General features: G+C 41.3%; 1 protein-coding gene across 1 annotated transcript; it reads left to right on the forward strand.

The window, feature by feature from the left end:
- The first annotated feature begins 1,427 nt into the window (after positions 1 to 1,427).
- Positions 1,428 to 3,550, forward strand: tpbg (trophoblast glycoprotein). The gene has a single exon (XM_070965509.1). The coding sequence runs from the start codon at positions 1,824 to 1,826 to the stop codon at positions 2,949 to 2,951; it is 1,128 nt and encodes a 375-aa protein (XP_070821610.1). The 5' UTR covers positions 1,428 to 1,823; the 3' UTR covers positions 2,952 to 3,550.
- The last annotated feature ends 15,906 nt before the right edge of the window (positions 3,551 to 19,456 follow it).

The following is a 19,456-nucleotide window of genomic DNA, read 5'->3' on the forward strand; positions in this document are numbered from 1 at the left end:
ACCTACAGTAGTGTGGACATGAACAGTGGATGTAAAAAGTTTGAAGATCCTCCACAAGAACATAATTTCAGTTCTAATAACCTCACTAACTTCGAGTGGAGTATCACTTTCAGCCTTGATCCTGGTTTCATGGAATGACTCAGATGACGGCCACATTGACCCAGGCTAAGAATAGGAAGAGGTCAAGGGAGGGTAAAGCTACGTTTACAATGGGATCTCCACTGGGGCTTCCAAATATGACATATTGATGAGCATGCCCTCCCTCTCCATTCATGCATGAACCCATCCACAGTTTTACTTCTCAGCAAGCATAATCCTGCACAATCCAGCAGACAATGCCTTCACTACAAGGTAATAAAGACGATGTCAAGAGATGAAAAGAGTCTGACCATTGCAGACCATGCCAGAAATGATGATTTTTCAGAGACCCTTTGATGTCACAGGAGCTACGTTTGTGGGACACATGAGGACAATAAACATGGCATATAAAATAGTATATTCATTCATTCATCTATTGAAATCTATTGTTGGAGATGAAAAAAAAATCATCAAAGTGTAGTTTTTCAAATGGCTGTTTACATAAAAGGATGAACTCCTTTTGAATATTTGAGATATTTCTTCAAACTTTCATCTCAAGTCTGAACCAGGCACCGTCATCCAATTGATGGCAAGTCATCTTTTCTTTGCTCTTGTTTTGAGTTTGCGTCTCTCAGTAAACAGCAGTGAATAATGGGTTCAGTAATGTGACAGTATCAGTGGATCAAATGATGAATGTGTTTCCTGTCCTGACTGTCTTCTGGCTTTTATCGGTTGCTTTTTCAGCCACTAACAGATTGCTTTTCCCAAAAGAATCAGAAACCTTTTTCTTTTGCCTGCATGTAGACTGTTTTCCCCATTAAAGAACAGTCATTTCCCTACTAATGAAATATCCTCTGCATGTGAAGATATTTTATTCCAACAAACGACATCTGAAATTATGCTTCTGCTTGGTAAGTATAAAAAAAAAAAAAAAAAAAAAAAAAAAAAAAAAATCTCAGCATATTTGTCAAAGTGTGTGATCAGAACATATTTGACAACATTGTATTATATAAACTGCTGCCGCACCTCACAGCGACGTGGTCAGGCTGAGTTGCTCACATTGTTTGGAACGTCATTGGAGCTCTCTCGGGGACCCCTGAAGGTCCCTGGACCCCAAGCCACAGGGCAAGGTCATTTTTAAGGAAACCCCTTGCGATTTTGACAAATAGATACTCAACAAACCAGTCAGATTCAAATAATCTGGCGTCATAATCAATGGAAAATCGACTTCAAATCGACAAGAAACTTCTAAGAGTTTTGTGCTCACCCCCTTTTCGGTGAACAATGGTATGCTCCCACCTTCCAGTGGTCTGCTCTGTGCTGATGTGTTTAGTCTCTCCCTCCAGACTCCAGCCTGGGAGAGCGACACGCAGAAGCTACGTATGTATGCATGGCACCTTCGGTAGACAGGGAGCTTTGTCTGTTTGGGAACCGGAACACGAGTAAGTTATTCACGTTCAACGTCGGATTCGATTATTTTGCCGGGACTGTAGAAGTTTGCCAGCTTTGTCCACATCACCATTATCTTCATGGAAATGTAGCCTTATCCTGAACGAGGATGGTCTGGGGGTAGTTGTATGGAGTCTGAGTTGGAAGTGGGAGCACTTTTCGAAAGGACAAAGGCGGGAAACAGAGTTGAAAAACTTTCCCTTGCCCCCCGTGGAAGAGCAAGGCAGTGACTGGGTTGGGTTGTTGGAAAGTAATCTTTACGCACGCTCTGCGCCGACACATTTGCACGATCTAAGATGTGGAGCACGTCGTGCGGATGTAACCGCGGAGGGACAACGCATCAGTCCGGAATGTTGGGTTTGCTCTGTCTGCTCGCCGTCGCGCTGTCCTGTCACGGCTGTCCGGCCAAATGCTTGTGCTTCTCACAAACTGTAAAATGCCAGAACCAGGGCTTGGACGCGATTCCGCATTCTTTACCGACCCAAACCAAATTCCTTTTCGTCACAGGAAACAACATTTCCCGTATTAGTGTGGACTCTTTCCCAACCCCCCTGGAACAGTTAACAGATCTCTATCTCAGCGGGAATGAGATGGAGTCTGTGGATGCACATGTATTTGATAACTTGCCAAACCTTGTGCGGCTGGACCTGAGCAACAACAAAATCAAGAGTTTCAGTAACATCACTTTCTCTCAGAACAACACACTGCAGGTCCTGAACCTCAGCAGGTCTTTTCACAGTCATTCCACTGTGGATACGTTGCTGCAGAGTGTCCTGCAGAGTGGAAACCTCCTCCACCTGAAAGTCTTGGACCTGTCCGACAATGACCTTGTGATTCTTCCAGATGACATGTTCGCCGGCCTCTCCGGCCTGGTCACCCTCAGGCTGCAGAACAGCTCTATCATCACCATTCAGAACGGGACGCTGAAGGTGCCGCCGCTGATTGACCTTGACCTGAGGGACAACAGCCTGAGGGATATGGCCCCCACCATGCTGGCAGAGTTCAGCCTCAAGCCTGGCCTCCGCATCCAGTTGGCGGGGAACCCCTGGCGCTGTGACTGCTTCATCGAGGATATGCTAATGTGGCTGAAAAAGTCCACTCAGATCGCTGACGCGCAGAACATGACCTGTTTGGACCCAGACGGCCTGAGACACCAGCCGCTCCTGCAGTTGAAGCAGTCACAGCTGAAGTGTCCAAGTGACATGGAGGGCGTGCTGGAGACTTCTTATGTTTTCCTGGGGCTGGTGCTGGCCCTGATTGGCGTCATATTCCTGCTGGTGCTCTACCTGAACAGAAAAGGCATCAAGCGCTGGATGTACAACATCCGGGATGCTTGTAGGGACCACATGGAGGGGTACCATTACAGGTACGAGATAAACTCTGACCCACGTTTGGCCAACTTGAGCATCAACTCAGATGTGTGAGAGAGGATGGGACACTGTCGGAGACCCCACAGTGAGATATTCAGTGACTTACACTGTTAAGATTTGCATGAAAGTCTTCCTCCCCCTGCCACTTTTTCCCACCATTGCTACTCAGATTTGACACCTGTCAAATCCTAATTTACCCTCCTCTCACCCTCCATCCAGCCACTGCCGCATGTCTTATACAAGTACCTGGCAGCTGTGATGTCAACTGCGTTTATTCCATAGAACTTTGCATGGACAATGAATCATGGCGAAGGTTTTTTTTTGTTTGGGGATTTGTGAAGAGTGATATGTTCTATTTTTACTTTTCCTAAAGGATAAACATGTGGAATACATTGACTTTTAAGTGGAAGAATATCTGTCAAGAACACATACTGCCCATCATTGCATCCTTCTCATTATGCCTCTGCTGCAGAGAAATGCTGTACCGCTTGCTTATGAGTTGTTTCTTTTTAATATGTGAATTTGTGGTATACAGTACGCCCCTCTTGAATGATTATAGTGCACATGGCATAGTTTTTGGATTTAGTAGGTGGATGTAATTGCTCTTTTTTTCTGTGAAGATATTCAGCTAAATAAAATGCCTCTGGATTGCTGCTTACGTGTCTCGACTAAGGACTTTTTTCATCTGAAAACTGAGGAATGTGATCCAAAGGCTTTGATGCAGGAAAGTGACTCATTCCTGAAGTTTCCCCACAGCTAGCGTGCAACATAAGACAAACACTAACTCTGAACTGCAGTCAACGAGCTGAACAATGAGTGAGACTCTATGGTAACAGTTAAAGCGCTGTTTATCTTAACAAGTGAGTTGGTAGGAAATAAAGTCAAATTGAGAAGTTGAATAGATGACACACTGTCTGAATTTAAATGAGCTTCTTCTTTCAGTAGGTCTATAGGTGATGAGAGTAGCCAACTGTTATCTCCCGTCCAATTTGCTTCCTGCTGTGAACATGATAAAAATCCTTGGCTCTCCAGCGAATTCCCCAAATAATGTCTGAGCTGCAGCCAGTGGGTAGGTTTCACATCCAACAGCCCTCACCCATAGAGTCCAGCATACACTGAAAGCCTCTCAGTATACCCCAGCTGCAAAAAAAGCAGAAAGTGGTGTATGCTGCTTCATGGCACATGCTAATGAAGACACAGTGAACCCAAGATTCTTGTGGGGCACACAGAGGTATTATGGAAATGAGCTCAAGCGGCTTTGCCTCTCATGTAACCCTGTTTTAAGGAAACTGGCATCCTCGGAAAAAGTGTTTTCCATTAGTGTCTCTACCTGTCTGACAATTGCTGTTTTTCATGCCGTCCAGTATAGTATGGATTAATAATTAATGCGTGGGAATCCTTTGAAGAGTACAGCATGCATTTTTCTGTCTGGCAGTCTAAATTAATGAAGATGTTTGTTGTGTCTGCACACAGGAATGATTGTGAACTTCCTTGGCCTTTTTGAAGAGCGTCTAGATAGATAATAATGTCCCTCTCCCTCCAGCTCCACACTCTTTTGCACAAAGACTCAACAATCTCTAACAGCTTAGCCTGGCATAGCCTGGAGCTGCATGTCATTCGTGGTAGAACAGTGTGGCTCGTGCACAGATTTCCCCTCACTGTATCTCGCCGCAACACAGCGTGTCGTCATGGCATATCTGTGGAAGCATTTTCGCCCTCAGCAGCTGCCATAATTCTGATCGTCTCTGGATGCGTCTGATTACGCTCGTTTGACATGAGGAAGGGAAGCGCGGTGTAACACTATCTGTCTGGTCTGGTGCTCTGGCTGGTGTTAATGCTCTGTATGTCTCCTGACAAACACAGCAGTCGCTCGGCTGTCTCAGAAGGCTGAGGATGTGTCGTCACACCTTTAATTTCACACTTCCCGCCTAGAAATCTCTGTCAAGGAGACGTTCGTTCAAAAACAGCTTTGCCAGTATTGGAGAAAAGGAGGAGTGTGTAGTTGTCTGGAATATGCTGCATGTTTTTATTCTAATTTTATTATTCTCATTGGCTTTGAGGTGTGTTTCTCAGGCCTCTTTTCGGATGATCACACCTTCATTTCTCTGACATTCTTGGGCGACTGTGATTTTACAGGTTGATTTCAGCCGGTGAAGCACTCCCAAGCCCAAAGGCTGTTCGGTACAAGCACTTTTTTCCCCACTATGGATTTGTAATTGTTGCAGGTTCACTTTGAAAATGGATGGTCTCACTTCACACACACACACAATTCCCCGAAGTGAGGCTTCCTTACCTCTTTGTCCCAGGAGGGACATACAGGTGCAGCTTGCTTATAACCTAATGTTTCCACAGAGACTGTCAGCGAGCAGTCCTCCTCCTCATACTCTCTGCAGATTCATATTAACGAGTGATTTTGCCCAGCCACGCCTCGAGCTACGCTTGGCAGAGCAGGTGTAATTACAGTGAGGAGAAAAAAAGGAAAGAAAGCAAACGAGAGAGTGAATGGTTGAAAAGGAAGAAGAAAAAAACGGATGAGTGTGGGGAGCACTTTCTGCTCTATTAGCACAGCGACACCTTCTCTGGCTCACTCAGTGGGCCCTTTGTGCTTGTTAACACTAGTCTCCAAACATCTTCGATGTCTAAATAGCTGGTCATTGACTTATGGTGTCACTGAGATGTTGAACGAGTGTCATTAACCTTTATGAAGATGGATATGACATACTGAGACCAATGCTTTCACTGTATAACTGATGGTCAATTGGTGGTCTTAATTATCAAATATGCGTGAATGTGCTCTATTATTTTTACTCCGGGTTGAAAGGACAGGTTCAAAGTTTTTTCAGGTCTGTCAGTTCTGTCTTACACATTACTCACTCATAATAGGGAAGCCTTCCTTGTGCGAATGCATTGAAAGATGTGGGGGAATAAAATCTTGTGTCAGTGCAAAATTGCATTTCAAATTCCTGCAGCAGCTAATATGAGACTCCGGCAGCCTGAGTTAGACAAAGCATGTTAGGATCCTGCAAAATGTTTTTAGTGCAAACTTTCATCCTTTTGTTGCCATCCTTCCCCAGCAGCTCAGCAAGGGAACACTGTCCACAGAAACACTAAAAGGTACAAAGGAACAAGCCTCATTTTAGCCTCAGCCATATACGAATCCCTGTCCATCCTGCAGTGTAAGGCTGCCACGACCAGCTGTGTTGCAATCTTCCATGTAATCTTTCCCTTTCTTTAGCCTTCCAGACAATGGATGTGCCAGCCTGAGGAGAAGCGCTGGCTTCAAGATAAAGTCAAAGAACAAAAGTCTCATCTCTCTCTGCCACACCATAATCCACGAGCCTTGTGGAGGTCTGAAATAGATGACTATAGGTAATACACTAGCACAGCTTCATGAAGCAAAAACACATTATGTAATTTGGTAGAAAAAAGAAAGACTACAGTTACAGTCACAAGAGGAAGAAGAAGAAGAAGAAGACATCCTTTATTAGTCACACACACAACATGCAGAGTTAGGGAGGGAAACTGCACACGCCATGCTTCTGTGAAATTCTTCTCCGCAGTTGACCCATCCTTGGTCAGTCCTCCCTCCACAGAAGCTGCAGTCTCTTGGTTTGGAAAGGAGATCATTTAACAGTGATCAATAATTCTTTCAATGTAGATGCTGCAAGTGAGTATTATATTTAGATAGACTTGAAAATAGTTTAAATGTACCCTTTAATGTATTAAACCATTCCAAGCAAAACAGTATTTGAAACTCTTTCACACTAATCAGTTGCAAAACGTACTGTTCTTCAAAAGCCCATTATCAGTCAAACCCTGTACCACCCGCTACTCCTACCCAGTGATACGGCACACACAGACACTGTTCCCCGCTCACGGCCATGTTTGTTTAGCCACATTTAATATGCCAGTGCACTTTCCTAGTGTTGAGAGACAGACTGGCAGGTTATCAGATTGCCAGAGTTTCCCGTAATTACATTCACTGCACTGCACTGGTCTGCTGCTCCACAAACACCTGGCAAGTTGCCCCAGCCGCTGACCTTTCCTTTGGAAAAAAATCCAGCTATGTAAATGGCAGTCACATGAGGCACGCTTTGTAGACTGCAATCATGATGAAGAATTTTTTTTTTTAGCAAAAGAAATTCCCTCATTCACTCTGATATGCCACCACTGCTTGTGGATATGGCAGGTAGCTAGCTGTATGCTGTATGCTGGGCCCGGTCTACTTGTCATCAACCCCCTCAACCACCACCCCTGCAACCTCCCTCCAGGGGAGATGCCTCAGCTTCTCTAATGTGGATTTATGATGCCGTACATGAGCGTGTTTGTGAAAGCCTGCCTCCTGTTGAGCCATGTTGGGCTTAATGAACAAGCAGCCTCCCAAACGAAGACGGATCTGAGCTGACAGCGCTGCGGCCTCTCCAACAGAGCTTCGGCGGCGTGGCATCTGCCACATGTGCTTGAGGGACAGATGCAGAGATGGGTGGAGATCAGGAGGCGAACGCAGCATTGTCGCACAGACTAAGATATCTGATGGCTGTGCTTGCTGGAACTCGACATGATGCATGTAAAATGTCAAAAAACGTACTGAGAGTGACCTTTATGTGTAGCATTGCCAACAATGAGGGCCAGGTAAGGTTACTAGTTTGCTTTTACTGAATGTTGAGTAACTGCATGATAGTTGAGGATGTGAAATGTTAATAATATACTGACCTTTTCTGGGTGACCTTTACTCCTGGAAGACTTGAGAGAATAGATTTAATAATTAAAAAATATTTTTGTTATGTTACAAGATTTGCATAAGTGTTCCCTCTGCAGGATAATGTCCTGATGATCAACAGATCTCACCCAGATCTCCCATTGTTAGTGATAGATCACATGATCAGGTGCATGCTAGCATCCACAGAGTGAAAAAATAGGAACATATTGCAGAGAAATCACAAAGGTAAAATGAAAAAACAAAAACCATGAAATGTAATATGAAATAAGACACAATCTAATCTAATCCACACACCAAAAATAACCGTGGTTACATCAGAGAAGCTCTGCTATTTCATTTTTCAGTCTCATGAATCTAGAGGTCAGACTGTTTGAGAAATCTCCCACAACCTTTCATGTCTCAAAAGTCAGTCTTCACTCAGCATAGTAAATGTTGAAGTGTTACCTTAGAGCACAGCATGCAGCTAACAATCCATCAGACACACATGGAGGATTTCTGTGTTGATTTCTCTGCACACAGTAGCATCGATCAATGGGCCAGTCTCAAAATGAGTTGGTGTTTCCCTCCAATACATTTCCGTCAACGCAAACTTGAAACCCAGCCTGCGCCTTGTAATTTAGTCTGTAACATGAAGGGACAAGAGTAGCCTTTCCGTCATTTTAAAACCACTAGAGACTGATTAATGTGCGGACATGTTCGTCTGATGCTGGGCCCAACCGTCAAGTGCTCCTTGTGTTTGTTCTTGAGTGAGATGTTCCAGTGTTTTTACACTCATTTGTTTTTTAAATGAGCTGATATCCTGACAGGTGTGCAGAGAAGATTGGTGGCCCTAAGCTGACATAGCTCCTCATTTTTTGTCAGAAACACCAAAAACAGGTCTGAAAATGCTCCATGGACTCAGTATTTTATGTTCAAATATCTGTTTTTGGTTATATTTACCCAATTTATAAGAGTCACAATAAAATAAAAGATCAGCAGACCCTCACTGTGGTGTTTATCACCCTTAGACTGATGCCTAAATGAGAGTGTTAATGATCAAACCACCTCTCAGTGAGTCAGTTAATGAGAGTAGTGCACTGTTAGTGCAGCAACAACAATGAGATAGAAGAGACAGGAAGCTAAATTGAAATTATTAGATTAACTACTACATGGGTTTGGTCGTCTAAAAAACCTGATCTGAACCAGATTACACCTTCAACCCTGAGCTCATAGCATCATGTTACTGTGCTGCCCAGCCACACCGTCTTTGTGTCTATACTGCGTCAATATTAAATCCACACAGCTCTGAGTGAACAGCTATTTACAGTGTGTGAACACAGATGACTTACCTTTAATCACTTTTATACTCAGTGTGTGAAGCTGGAACTCCTACAGCCCTTAAATCAGCTGCATAACTACAATCTTATCAAGTAACAGATGTATTATCAATACAAGAGTTATATAAAGGAATGTAAATATAATGTAATGTGAGGAAAAGGCCAGTGTTTAGCTTACCTATGTTTTGTAATTTGCCACCCTTGCTGTGTTGAGATTATTTGCTATTTTTTAGCTCCTTTTGTATGCTAAACATATTGTATTTACAATTGTGAATAATACAGTGGCAACTATTTTGATCAGTCTTTCCTCTCATGTCTTAATGGAGAAATGCAAAAAGCAGCTTATTTTATGTGCACTAGTGTGAAGATTAAAACAGATCTGACATTGAATTTCCAAGTTTGACATTGAATTATTTAACTACTGATGCAAACTATCCCATACTGTGAGAATGATTCCTAATGTATTATAATTTTATTCATTATTTCACTTGGGTTTTCAAAACTCAATCTTGACCTTGAGAGAAAACAATCTCACCACAAAATCCGTTTAGTCTTTGTTTCGTAGCTTTCAATCACACATGTTCAGCCAACACGAGAAGTCCCAACAGTGCTCAGACATTTTAACGTCTCCAATTCCACGACAGCTCATCACATGATCAAAACCTCCAGAATGGCTTCTAAATGGACCTGGTGTGCCTGTTTTCTCAATTATCGCTCTTCATTGTGTCTTTAATGTGACTTTGTTGTCCTATGTTGTTGGTTGAATTTTAAACGAGTTTGATAGACAGGCCTAAATGAGAAGATCAATAACACTCAAGCTCACAGTGACCACGAGGAAGTCACTGCACGCAGCCAAGAAGTAGTCACACATACAGTAAGTGCCCATAAAACCACAACTTGTCATTTTACACTTCAACAGATTCAAGAGCTGTAACATGTTAATTAATGAGCTTTAGATACTGGAGGATGGATTTTTTTTCTTCCAGCCAGACTAGTTGTTTCCTCATTTCCAGTCTTTATAATAAGACCGACTCTGAGTTGTAGCTTTACATTTTGAGATGTCAGAGGTATCGATTACTCTCATCTAACTGTCCAGATGGCATACAAGCACGTTCTCCAAACTGTTCCTTTCATTGTCGTCTTTACACAGGAAGACTAACATGCTAAGAGTGAGCTTAAGCTCTAAAGACAGGCATGTAATGAGTGGGTAGTAGTTCTTTTGGTAAATCCTCTCTGCAACAGGCACTTCCACTCGAAAAATTAAGCTTTCCCTGTGGACAGGGACATGGATGAGACCTAAACACCACTGTGAGATGTGTGTGTCTGTACATTTCTTCTCCGCTTTCTAGAGGCCACCACCAAGAGCAAGTGTTGATTCTTTCCCCCTAATGTCCAAATAAACTGTGGAAGCCTTGTGACAGATTTTTGCCATCTGGTAAAGCTAGAGGGCTTCTTATATAATCTGAGGCAAGTAGTGCTGCACCTCAGAGGGCAAAATGAATCAGATTTAGAGAAGAGAATAACTAGGAAAATATGGTACCCTCAGGTCTGTACGGAAAATAATCTTGGTTGCTTTCTGCTCTTTGTGTGGATTTTCTTCCCAATTTTGGAATGTGAATTGTAAAGACAATTTGAAGAGCACAGAATGGAAAAACCACTGTAACCCAGACTGTTTGTCACACTGAGATCTGGGCACTTTAGAACTCAGGAGGTAAGACATAAAAAGATTTCGGATTCATGGTGTATGCATTTTCTCAAGGTACTTCAGAGATGATCAATATCTAATCAACCAGAATGCCAACTAAAGTTACAAAGCAAAAATGAAATAGTTTTCCAAAAGAAGTGCAGCAGCAGATTTGCTGAGGGAAGCAATTTAACAATCGTGATGATGCATTTAGAGCCTGGCCGTCCTCTTGATAGCTGTTTTTGGAGGCCATATGGTCAGCAGGGAACAACATTAAACGCCTGGTAATATGATGTAGATCAGCAGAGGGTGTCACGGTGAGTAATGACCTCAGCAATACAGCAGCAAAGCACGAGGAGCAGAGAGAGCCAGGAGGAGCTCGATCATGCCATCCTGCAATACTTTTACAAGGGCATGTGGCGCAACACCCCTATTTAAAAACATGTAGTTTTTATCCTCCAAATTAGAATGCTCAGCAGGCCTTGAAGAAATGCTGTAACAAGGTCCACACAGAAAATGAAAGCTGTGCTCCTGCCATTAATCCGTTATTACAAGAGGTGTTGAAGTGGACACTGATTCAGCTCCTCCAGCTACAGCACTTACAGAGGAAATAGGACTTATGTTTATGTTATGTTGCCTAAAATGATCTGATTTTTCACAGTTCTTTATTCAAGAAGGCAGATCAAAAAAGCTGCACCTCCTTGGTTTTATGTGTTTAGTCTGGACGTGTATGTTCTTCTTCTCTCTATTACTATGTTACTGTTGATCTTACATGATATTACAGCATAATTACATGATGCAGCCATGTTACAGCCATGTTATGGGGTCTGATAAAATGTAGTCCATGTAATACAACATGTAAATTAAGCTGCAGAAACCTTTTTTTTCCTTACCTCTGTTTTGGTAATATAATTTGAATAAAAAAAATGAAACTATTTTACTCATTTACTTGCTAATTTTATTTTTAGACTCTTATCTATTCTTTGGACTTGGCAAATGTTTAGTCATTTATCTATTTCCTTTTTTCATCAAACAGTATTTCCATATTTTCTAATGACACTTAAAGCTAGTTCTACAGTAGTTTCGTTTATTTGACACAAGAAAGGAGACTTAAAATCACACACATCACCAAAATATTGAAAATAACACAACAAAGTCCAAGACCTTCTGTTGTGGTGCTCGATGAAGACGAAAGAGACAGGCAGTTCAAGATGAAGGTAACATTATGAAGATAAAAGCAGACTGTCTAGTGTTAACTGGCTAACACGTTAGCTTGCCAGCTAAAATGTGTGATAGCCAAGAGTTTATACAGTAATGCTGCAACAGCATGCTGTGCAGTACAGGGATGATTAAACAGCACTGGTGGGTGTAGTTTTATGAATAGTTCTCTGACCTGAAGTGGTGGACTGAAAGATTAACCAATCGTTGCCCTGGCCATGTTTGGGCCCACCCATCTCATTATCATATAGAAATAAGAAAAAGTGAATGAACTGAAACTGAAATGTGCCAAGGAAAATGGGAAATGTATGGAAGAGGAAATAGTTGTAAATAACTTAAAAAATGTGTTCAAAGACTTCTAAAAAATCTGAAAAATACAGAGTTGAAAAATGAAATGATATAATTGATGGTAAAGAAAATAATAATAAAAAAGTTTTTTTGCTTTTTGGCCAACTAACTGGATGAAAAGGTCCAAAGTGTTATAGTTATTTTACAGTGTATTTTCTATGTGTGTTCACTTCTATTTTCGTCTTGGCTGATAATCTCTTTCAGCATTTTGTCACTCTCAGGGCTCTCTGCCTTGTCAGCCTTCCATATGTGTATATAATATCCGGCACCTCAGATGGAGCCCTTTCTCCTGGGAGCCTCACTGAATGTGAAAATACTTACATTCACATTTCTCCAGTTACAATCTCGGCCCCCAGTTGTCAAGTACGTCGTTCCGCCCCTTTGCGCTCCATCTTGTCATTTTCTATTCTCTGTATGAAATGAGACGAGTCTCCATGCCAGCAAAGCAGTCTGGCAGCAGCGCAGGAGAATAATGAAATAGGCTTCAGATACAGTACAGGCTCAGACAGCCTCCCGACAGATGAAATGCAATATTCTTAAAGTGCTGTGTAACACGAGCTTCATATGTAGATATCAGATAGTACTCCACGATACCTCTATTACCGTCCACAAGCCAACGCTTTGGGCAATTAGGATCTCTCCGGTTACCCCTCTGTACACGAGCCAATCCGAGATGAGGAGGATAAAAACTCAATTAGCTTTTGTAAGTTGCTGCTCACTCGACATACAGGCTCATTTATTCCATATTTTCTCTGTAAGATCAAACACCAGGTTAAGACCTTTCCCGTTGCTATATTGTCTTAGCATTTTGAGTTGAAAAATCCACTCTGTCCTGATAAAACCAAAATTCTTGCAATTCATTGGAGTATACAAAAAAGTGCAGCTCAGGAGGGATTAATCTATCACGCTCTTTCCCAAATCCCTTTCACAATGTGGGGATAAACATGAACAGAAAATTTGATCTGACAACTGGCCCTGTGGGTGAGGGGTCCATGAGTGGGCAGCCAAAATAGGTGTCGATTCAGTCACCACAAATATATTGTGGTGAAGTCGCTGCTTCTTCGCTTTTCAGAATGGATGCGTTGAGACAAAATGTGCCATTTCTCCTGATGCTTCCTCCCTCCCTTTATCTTTTTCTCAACTTCTATTTTTTGTCGTCCCTCAGAGACACAGTTTGTCTAAGATTCATTTATTTCAAATGAATCCTTGTAAATCAAAAGCATCTGGATCGCAGCCAAAGCAGAGAAAGTTATGAAATGATGTGTGTGGGGCATTGTTCCTCCACAAACCATGCCTTGATTTCATGGATTATATGTAGATTAAGTAAAATGAGCTCTGTTTTTGTGTCACTTCTACCCTATTCGAGCCAGGTCTCTTTCTTCTTTCTCAAAACCCGTTTGTTTTTCTTGTTTTTCTTTTGCATGCAGTCAAGCTTGGCTTCTAATGAGCTGACACTGCACTCTTCTTCCAGTCTTGAGATACAAAACTTTATCCTCCCATAACCGTCAATAATTCCATTTTCACTGTCAGAAAATTTCATTTTTTGGGGATCGCATCTGATTGTTGCTGACATTTCTGTCCGTGTTTTGTGCGTATGTTGTATTTGAGTATAGTACAATTTAAATGTATTGATCGATGATCTATCCCACACACTGTCAATCTCACTTCAGTCTCTCTATACATTAGCTGCACTATAAGCTTTTACTAAGATTGCCTCTTGTAGAGGCAGTCATTGAAAAATGTGAGCTCGGCAAAAGCTATAATTTGTTATTTTAATATAACAAGACAGTAAAATGTTGACCGAGAAATAATTGGATGAAAAACTGCACCTGCAGCTGTACGTAGAGCCAAAGATGGTCATATTTGCTGGCTGAATCCATACATCAGCTGTTTTAGTAGCAGCTGTGGAAACTGAGCACATTTGCTGAAGAACTATACTTAAGTACAGCTTTGATGTACTTGTACTTCATTTGAGTAGTTCCATTTTGTGCAAATGTATCATTTTATTCCACTACATGACTCCACAGAGTAAGGTTTTTCTTATGATCCCCTGCTATAGATGAAAATGCCCAATACAAAAAAAAAACATCATCTCCTCCTTGACCAACTACATCACTGCTGCTTTAATGTGAATAGATCAGTAACAATAAGAAGAATATGCTGTATGTCATAATCTGACACTCTGAAAGGATCCATTTTGCTGCATAAATAACACTTTTGATATTTTTGGGACACGTTTTCTTAGCAAATTGTGCTCGAGGCAACATTTTTGTAATCCTCTGAAATCTGAAATTCAGATTGTGACTGGACATTTCTTGATAGCTCAACATAACATCTTCTTAAGTCTTAAGACACTTTGGTTAAAAATCTGCAGTTACTGCAGTATATCCCCCTTATATGTGAATGTAGAGCCTCAGCAAATATATAAAATGTGTGTACATGTGTGTGTATGTATAATTAATGATGGTGTTTCAAGACTAGTGCGATCGTGTATTTGGTTGCTCTGAAATATGCTTCATAAATCTGTTTTTTTAAATTGAGTACTACAGATTTAGAGATAATTTACCTTCATAGACATCAGGTAAACTCCAGCTTTAATTAGCATGGCAGAGACTATAAAGGTGTGCATGTGTTTGTGTGTGCGCAAAGTCAAGCAGACAGCTGTTGTGGAAAAATGAAACACTTCCTCCTCGTTGTGCCCATTAACAGAGTTTTCAAACACCCTCTCTTCATCAGCAGTGATCCTGAACAAGGCTGGCAGGGTTGCAGGCAGGCCAAGGCCACAGGCAATAATGCTGTGCTACACTGATGTTACAAAGAGGAGTGTAAAATGTTAATGACAACAGATCAGCTGTGCATGCACACACACTGTAATCACATCATCGTCCCTACTGGCAAGTTAGTCACCCTCCCTCAGAAGGAGCTGCATTTTCCTCACCAGCGTTGATGAGATGTACATACTACACCCTAAAAGCACCGCAATCGTGTGACACGCAGTAACATTAGTGACATAAGTCCAGTCTGCATGGCTTGCCGCTCTCCTCTGCAGTGACTCTGTAGTGTGGTGATAGAGCAGTTGACGTGATAAAGGAGCTATTGGATAACAAGAAGGCAGAGGGAGATCAGAGGGAAAAGGCTGCTGTGATAACATCCCCTGCTTGAGACGCTGACAACCCTGAGAGGCATCATTTAGAGGTGTGAAAACAATAGAGAACTGTACGGCTTACAGACAAAAGCTACAAATCATCTGCCTGCTCATCTGAACTGTTTTCTGGAATTCAATTCCAAAACATCTGATTATGAGCTGAAGACACAAATCATGTAAAACTTACTTTTCTAAGAAATTGTTCAAATGTATGCAAATCAGTTAAAAAGAACCCTTGTGAGGTTTGTTGAACAACACCAACCATGGCCCCAGGTGATAATTATGGGATGGCTGTTCATTTTAAAATGTAGTGTAAAAGAAGCACAAGTAGAGGAAAAACATAAAGTCGGCTAAATGACTCATCTAAGGCAGTTATATAACAAAATCTTAAGTTTGTGAACAGTAGCCAACATAAGCTTGTGGTCATACCAGACCAAGTGAGTGCAGCAGCAAAAGCTCTGAATGTATTGAATTGAACAAGTGTTTTATAGCTTAGAAATTCAGCTTTTAATTTGTAAGAGGGAATTTAAGTAAATTTGGTTAAAATCACTTGGTTAAAGGGGTAAAAATAAGATAAGACTTTATTGATACTACGCTGGGGAAATTCACTTGTTACAACAGTAAGAATAAAAAGGAGAGGTAGAAAAAAAAGAGCAAATAAAAAAGATATAAAATAAATTCAGTTCAGAGTATAAAATATATATTGCCTTGTAAAGATACATTTGCTTCAGGAGGGACAATATGAGGGGCATTAAGATAGAAAGTGCAGGCAGCATGGTGGCTTAGTGGTTTCCTGGCTTGATGGTTTTCTTTCTTTGTTTTTTGGGGTTTTTTTTTGGTAAAATAGTCAATCATAGGCAATCTATAACAAAATTATTTGCTTAATTAACTAAGCTCTATACATTCTACAAAAGCTATGAATAAACTACAAAAGACTAGTGAATTAAATAAATAATTATTTATTATTACTTATTTTCTTTGGGGTTATTTTTTGTCATATATGTATATGCAATAACGATTCTGGATAATAAATATGTTTTTGTTGTCCAATGTCAAGTCTGTATTTGATCATGTGACAAGTTGATAGACATGTGCCCCAGTAACTTTGCCTGCACCGGGGCCGTCATACGTATCATACATCAATGGACAATAGTCCGACATTTACAGAACATTTCAGCCACAACCCTGATGACATCATCTGGGTTATAGAGGTACAGAGAACATTACACAGCTGTTTTCACAGTACTTCCCATGAGTAGTTAAGTCACTTTGACAAGGCTACACGAGGTTTTGGTCAAGAGATTAAGTAAGAAAAAACATTGATGCATAGACAATATATTCTATATTTATATAAAACACTTATTTTTCACCTGTATATAGAGTCAAATTCCTTGTATATGTACACATACTTGGACAACGAAGCTGATTCAGATTGTGATACTGCATGTTTGGAAATTAAGGGGAATATAACTTTTAATTCACTCGTTCACTTTATGAGGATGCTACTTTTTTCGACGTATTAAAATCAAAGAATGCGCAGAAGCCACAGTATGGTGCTGCCAAAAGTGACAGTTAAAATTAGTGTATGGTAATTACAAAATCATCACTGGTAAAAACGTCCCCACAGATAATAACATGCACAGCAATTAGAGTAGAAAAAACCCTGCCTGTCTCTCCCTTCCTCTTTCCTCTGCAAGAATTACATTAAAAACTGGATATGGTGACCATGATTCATTCCCCACACACAGTACAGCACAGTACAATACATGTAGCCCTCAGCAAATGGAAGTGAATCATTTCTTAACTTTGTTACAGAAGCTATTAAAGTTGGCACAATGCGCTGCCAGACCCACAGCCGCAGGCATCGTGAGGACTGACTCGGCCATAGTTGAGAGGAGACATGCAGGTCCAACATTTAGGTTGAATGGCACAGCTTTGTTTACAGAAAGCAAATGAAAACAATGCAAAGGAGAGCTGATCTGGAAGGCCTGAGATAGAAATAGTAGGGGTGCCTTAGGTAGGTATCATATCAAGAAATGCTCATCTGTGATGGCTGAAAGTTTCTGTATTCAACCTTTAATAAAGCCTCTCTAAGGGGTTAGCTGTTTGATTAGTTTCTGTTTGATTTTCTAAAGAGTTTGAAATGTCTATCATTAAGACTTCTCCCACCACCCCAGAACAATTATGGTGAGTAATACTGAAAGAAGACAAGGAAATGCAAAAAGTATTATAGCCCATCTTTTCTGTCTGAGCTGTAGGAAGGTATTAAATAGGGAAGGGAAGGTTCACTTTGACAAGAAAGTAGATGAGATGACGCTCTCAACTTGTCAAAACGTCCTCCCTCCCTCCACCTGTCGCCTCTGTGGGATAGCGAGGGTCTTTGTTCTGACTCAGCGTCAAACTCTCCTCTGAATAAAGGCTTCTGTCTAATAGAATGAGCTGCCTGGGAGACTTGCAGAGGGAACTATAATTTGGACACAGCTCCAGGAAATGGGACTCTCGCACCTCAAAACATTAATGCCTCAGAGACTCACAATGTGCACAGTCCTGGAACCATTCAGAAAACTGGACTCATCATGATGAATCTAAAGATAGATTCATGGAAATATATTGGAACAGACAAAAGGCCTCTCTTTGGCACGAGGCAATGGGTAACACTCAAACTGGCACGCATGCACACAGAAACTGTGGAAACCATCCTGGTTGGCCAGTGGGAATATGTCTCTGCCTATTATTCGCTTTCTTTCCAGGTTTCCACTTTTCTTGGGTTTATCATGTGAAGGATGTGTTCTAGGGGTCAGGTTGGCTACACAAACAAAAGGCCTCTTTATCCCGCGGCTACAATCAGCTGAAGCTCCTGGAGAAAGAGAAGGGAAGGACAGGAAAGAAAATGTGCTGAGCAATTTTGTGCCCCTGTCGCATTTCTCTCCCTTGCTACAGTTTTTCTTGTGTTCTAGAAATGCCGGGAAGATGGACGCTCCAATTTCATCCACTGTTTTTTACATTTGCAGACTGAAATTGCCAGTGTGTTGTCACAGTGGTCTAACCATGCTAGCGGCATGGCTCTGTGGATTGCAGTGATGGTCTGTTGAATAGATTGCCATTAAACTCTGTACAGACATTTATGTGACCCTCAGGATGAATTTTAATAACTTTGTCGTTCCTGCTTTTTCACCCAGCTGCAAGGAGAAAATTTGCTTTATAACCAAATACCTGCAAAAACATTCCAAACATTGTGTCTAAGTAGCAAATGGTAGCATGCTTGCATATTAAACTAGGGTGCTCAACAAGAAAGCATTATGCCTGCTAAACTACTTAGCATGTTAGCATGCTGACATTAGCATTTAGCTCAAAGCACTGCTGTTTAAGTACAAGTATGTGTTTCATAAACATACAGAGATGAGACGAAAAAGGACACTGGAATAAAAGAACAAATAATAGAATAAAATAAAAAAACCTGGCGATTCTAAGATGTGTAAGGTGTCACACAAACACCCACAAGCACACTTCCATGCATGTAGTCTGTGCATCTGTTTCCAGCCAGCGTACAGCTCACATATATAACATGTACAGGTGCACTGGCTGTGAGTGAGTCTGGTGAGTGGAGCTGTAATTCTGAACAACCGGCCAGAGATTCTAGACAATGTAACTTTGTCAAGATCTCTGTAACCTCTACGGCCACAATAGACATATACAGCTTAAGAGTTGTCTGATATTACCATAAGAAAAGATCGATTCCTTTTTATACACCTTGCTCTTCATTCGAATGTCCAAATAGTCACACCACTTCAGCAGTGGATATACCCCTGAGGCATGCAGAGGAGACATGCGTCTGTGTAGATTGGACCATTTGTCTTAGCTGTGAGTGCTGACAGATTGCCCTGTCGTTAACATCACCCTCTTCATCTCCTCCTGTTCCCATTTCTATCCATCCCTCACTGAGATCCTCCCTGAAACAGCATTCCATATAGCTGTCAACTCATTCATGGGACACAGCTGAGTGATCAATCTTTGCTAAATAGTTAGAAGATCTCAATTTTGGAGCAAAAGTCTGTAATCTGCCAGATCTGCCAGGCTGTTTGCTGCATCAGTGCTAATTTGTTCATCTTTATTTTATGCCCAGCTTCT

The sequence above is a fragment of the Chaetodon trifascialis genome, chromosome 7, assembly GCF_039877785.1.
Source record: "Chaetodon trifascialis isolate fChaTrf1 chromosome 7, fChaTrf1.hap1, whole genome shotgun sequence".
NCBI lineage: Eukaryota > Metazoa > Chordata > Actinopteri > Chaetodontiformes > Chaetodontidae > Chaetodon > Chaetodon trifascialis.

Excerpts from the sequence above, each read along its gene's own strand:
- tpbg (XM_070965509.1), top strand. The coding sequence starts at position 1,824 with ATGTGGAGCACGTCGTGCGGATGTAACCGCGGAGGGACAACGCATCAG.